General features: G+C 39.7%; 1 protein-coding gene across 1 annotated transcript in view; it reads right to left on the bottom strand.

Annotated features, from left to right (window-relative positions):
* The window catches only part of LOC119580233, a 5195-nt gene extending 1736 nt beyond the window's left edge, over window positions 1-3459 (bottom strand). Inside the window, exons 1-2 of the mRNA XM_037928252.1 lie at window positions 3360-3459; window positions 1-2290 (exon numbers count right to left, since the gene is read on the bottom strand). The exon at window positions 1-2290 is cut by the window's left edge and continues 1736 nt beyond it. Of these exons, the coding sequence (XP_037784180.1) occupies window positions 1-2236 (2236 nt within the window). The 5' untranslated portion in view covers window positions 2237-2290; window positions 3360-3459. The remainder of the gene's footprint in view (window positions 2291-3359) is intronic.
* Between the last annotated feature and the right edge of the window lie 1531 nt (window positions 3460-4990).

The raw sequence follows: 4990 nt of genomic DNA, 5'->3' as shown, positions 1-4990 counted from the left end.
TCCAAAGGTCGTACTGTTTTATATTACCCAGCTCACAAATACAAATATACACAATTTGTTCTGACCTTGTTTTTGTTAGTGCTTTGTGTGTTTTAAGGTACCCAACCATAAACACTGGTATCAAACTTCCAAAAAAGATCGGTGAGAAATGTGTGTAGGTAAGATATCTTTCAAATTCGTCAGGATCTTCCACTTCAGAACAGGGTACAACCATGTCTCTATAACAACAAGGTCTATTAGAAAACATGTTTTTTGTTGTTATGAACTCGAAATCCTCAAAGGAGCTGGCTTTTGCTTCGTGAAGTTTCTTGACCATAAACTTGCTACTGTGAGATCTCGAAGCATCGTCAATCTCAGCAACATTTTCTAGATACTGTTCATGCTGCTCTTTCCACTGTGCAGCTAAAGTCAAAACATCTATATCTCTTTCAATCATCTCTTTACAAAATGATTGTGCAGCAAGGAACTCCTGGACAGTTCTGTGAAGCGGTTCGTACATCTCTTCTGTCCCAATTGATGAAGCAATTACTTGCACAATGAAAAAAGGAGACATTGTTTCTCTGAACGGTAGACCCAGATTTTCACACATGTCTTCTATCTGGTCTAATTGACATTTTGTAAGACAATACTTTCTTTGTGATGAATTTTCCCAAAAAGCTTTTCCAATTTTGTTTAGGACCTTTCCGATCTTTCTCTGGATTTCTCTCTCTGCAAGTCTCAGCGTAATGAATTTCTTTCTCTTGGACATCCGGGTAACAATGTGATCAACAAGTAACTGGAAAAGACTAGTGACAGTTGTAGCCCCATTTACTCTCGTGGGATTTTCCAGCCAAAGCGTGAAAAGCATGACTAGATAAAGTGGAACACTGAGGATTAGTTTTAGGTTTTTTTTTTCTTTCTTAATGTAATTTTTGAAATCTACACACCGGCTTTTATCGCATAAATGTTTACGGGAGTAAACATTAAAGAGTTTCTGGATATATAATTCTCTGTCTTCATCATATAATCCTACCATGTTATATTCCATACTAGTCAGATGGTGATTACTTAGCATCAGCTTAATCTCATTCACACATTCTCTACGCGAAGTAATTATAACTCTTGAATTTCTGAATCTGGACAACAGTTCTTCGGTAAGCCTCAGTGCATCTTCATTGGCTTCATCAAAACCATCAACAAGCCACAACAATGACACTTCCTGTAAAACGGGGACTATGTCATCTTGATGGAACAGTCTGCACGTTTCAGGAATCAACTGTTCACGCAACAGCTGTTCAACACTTTTGCTACTCACGTGCCTCAATTCCACTGGCATCACAAGTTCAAAATCCCTCATACCAGACACTGAGGGCGAAGAGGATAGCCAGTCATGCAGCAGGAAGCGCATTAAGCTGGTCTTACCAATACCGGGACACCCACATAAAACTATAACATAAGGAGGTTGGCTGGATGGGTGAGCGGTGATCAAGAGATCTTCAAGCCTCACGTATCCTTCGCCCATTATCTGAACTTCGGTAAAGATCTCACTGATGTCAAGATAAGAAAAGTGATCATCAGTCAGCCAAGCAAATGGATTAAGGATACGTAATTTCTGAGCATGGTTACTTATTTCCTTCTTTCCTTCTCTTATCACAAGATTCCGGCGCTTCTGTCGAAGTTTTTGCACTGCCTCCCTGTAAGGCTCCCACAGGTCAACCCCTGCTGTCATGACTTCGTCTAGGCTATCTTCCACCTCTCTAATTAAGGCATCCACACAAGTGTGAGTCTTTTGGGCTGACAATACTAATGCTTCACGGCACCTATTCTTTATTGCTGCAATTCGCTGCTGCAACTCGGCTTGACTCAATTGCAGATCCTCGTGGGCCAGTTCATTCCGGTAATTTTTCAAACACTGAAGATGATTTTCTAGAGTACCAGGAGATGACCAACTGGAATGATTTCTGGCAGCCAGGCCGCATATGCGTTGCAGCAGCTTGAACAGAAGCGAGATATCAAACTGTTCGCAAGGCGCATTACTATCCAACAAATACCTTTCCTGATCTCCGAACTCCTTCCGGTACTGGGAATTGGAGTATCCTGGGCAATGTAGCAGCAGTTCCTTCATGTTGGATCTGTTGCTAGAGAGAAGCTGGAGGATTTTGCAGAATACAGGACGCACCACACGGAAGACGGCGGCATAGTAGCGGAGTAATAGGTGATCGTCAGGAAGCAAAACGGGTTGAGCTGTGGGTAGCATTATGCACAAGAACCTCTCACCATTCCAGCAGTACGCCGAAGCATTTGGTTAGTGCTGTAAACAGAACGAAAGATAAATAGAAAGGTAGGTAGGCAAATGGGTATAGATTTATACGTATTATATACGTACAAACGTGCGTGTGTGTTTTGATCGAGTTGACTATCTTGATAAGGAATGCATCTTCATTAAAATAACAAAATAGTTTATGTTAGTAATAACAATATTATTGAAACTATTATGATTTTGCTGTCTACTCTTATTATAGTAATCACAGTCGATGTCATGTGTATTGTTGTTATTATCATTTTGTCATTAACTGTTAACAATGACAATAATTGTGATATGATTGCTGTTACTATTTTTGTCATTATTATCACTATTCTGATGGAAATGCTTCTAATACGTACAAATGAATACATATGAATTCCCCACTTTTATACCAACTTGGATCAAATCTTTAACCAAGTTCATCTCTAGGCATATTGTTGTTGCCTTTGATATTATTTAGGTTAAGCCCCCCCTCGGAAACAACCAAATGTTTCGAAAACAGCAAAGGAGGATATAGAAGAAAACGGAGTTTCTGTTTTCCTGAGAGGGGTAACTAATGTGAAGTGAAAGCTTACAGCCATAAACTACACTAAATATGGTATTTTTTCCTCTTTTTTATGCAGTTTGTATAATTCATGAAATCACATGATGTGTGCATGCGCACTGGCGAACCCACGCGTGTATGAGTGTGTGTGTGAATGTGAATAAATTGAGTAAGTGCGGGAGATAGCGACGATGGGCGGGGGAGCGAGTGCTTCCGTGCGTGTGTTATCTGAAAATGGCCAAATTTGAAAATATATCGCTATACTAGAAAAGAAGTTTAACTGGATGCTGTGGCCATAACTATTAAGAGTACTTCTCGGAAGCCAACTTTCTCTGATCTTACAACAACCACTAATGGAAATTATGACGGGAAGATAGTAAGAAAAATATGGAAACTACAATGAAACGGGTAAATCTAAGAGTCATGTATATCTTCCTAATGTCTAATGGATTAAAAGTTACAAAAGCTTTTAAGGCAAGGACAGCTCTCGTACGTTTGTCAGATAACCTAAAATACTGTACATTCCCTTACTGTGTATTCAGTTCACCCGAGTTTCGTCTGTTGCAGCCATGCCTCCTGACACGCTTTTCGTTCCTTCTGGACCTGGAAAGATACACGAAATATTATACAAGAAAATGTACAGAATATTCGCGTCAGTACAGTGGGTCGTATTCTGTCCTTAATTTCACACACACACACACACACACACACACACACACACACACCACACACACACACACACACACACACACACACCACAAGGTTAACTACAATGTCAATGTACTTACTTTGGGTTATCCACTTTATGCTGACCTGATTTTATCTTATTTTTTTCTTATGTTATTAGCAGCATTGTTTTTAAAGAAAAAAAATAATTGCATTTTATTTACTTTTTTATTAATGCGATTCTTATTACCATTTTATCGTACATTATATAGTATTTATAAATCACGCAATACCTGTCTCTGAATGTGACTACATCTTAATTATAACAATGGAAGTACTGTTAGTTTAAATTATAGTTATTATTAATATATATATATATATATATATATATATATATATATATATATATATATATATATTATATATATATATATATATAATTTATTTTTTTATGTCTGTGTATGTGTGCATGTGTGTGAGTGACAGTGAGTGAGTGTGTATGTGTGCGATCGAGAGTCTGCATAAATGAATGAATGAAAGAAAGAAAGAGAGAGAGGAGAGAGAGAGAGAGAGAGAGGGAGAGAGAGAGGGGAGAGAAGAGAGAAGGAGAGAAGAGAGAGAGGAGAGGGGGAGGGGAAAAGGAGAGAGAGAGAGAGGAAGAGAGAGAGAGAGAGGGAGAGAGAGAGAGGGAGTAGAGGGGAGAGAGAGAAAGAGAAGAGAAAAGAGAGAGGAGAGAGAGAGAGAGAGAGAGAGAGAGAGAGAGAGAGAGAAGGAGAGAGAGAAGGAGAGAGAGAGACAGAGAGGAGAGAGAGAGACAGAGAGGAGAGAGAAAGAGAGAGAGAAAGAGAGAGTATAAGATGTGGATAATTCTATTTCTGTTACAGGATGTGGATAATTCTATTCGAATACAGTGGACCACGTGGCTGTTTTCACGTGGATCCAAATGTCACAAATAAGAACCACCCGCTCAGCGAGGGGGGAGGTCACATTTTATATCGGGACCTCGTTTGACCGGAGTTCGTGCTAAGCTACCACCGTACTAAGGTCAGCTCCGCCCTCTCTCCCGGAGCTGACCGTTGACCTCCGCGCGGCCCGATTTAACTGACATGTCTTTGGTTTTTATACTGCTGGTATCAACTCTCAGAATAAAGAGTCAAGCCGTTACAAGTATAAAATACCCTCTGTTCACCATTGTCTAAGGGTGAGAGCCTTTTACAGTCTTGGGGGCAGCGAGGGGCCGTTGCATCCTTTGGCATGCAACACGAACACACCACCCCCAAAAAAAATCCGCCGACCGCTAAAGACATGTCGAAGAACAAAAAAAAAAAAAAATAAGTACACGTTTTTGGGCCCCTTTCTTTTTTCTTTTCCCTTTCCCAACAGTGTTAGGTTGTTGTTTTTTTTTTTTGGTTAAAAGGTGCTAATGACAGCAAATGGGCCAAAGTTCTCCCTATTCTTCCACCTCAGAAATTTTTTCCGGCCAAAAAATTTGTTTT

Source organism: Penaeus monodon, chromosome 13 (assembly GCF_015228065.2).
Source record: "Penaeus monodon isolate SGIC_2016 chromosome 13, NSTDA_Pmon_1, whole genome shotgun sequence".
In the NCBI taxonomy this organism is placed as follows: domain Eukaryota; kingdom Metazoa; phylum Arthropoda; class Malacostraca; order Decapoda; family Penaeidae; genus Penaeus; species Penaeus monodon.
Note: the sequence above shows the minus strand (reverse complement) of the source record. Positions and strands in the feature narration are given on the sequence as shown.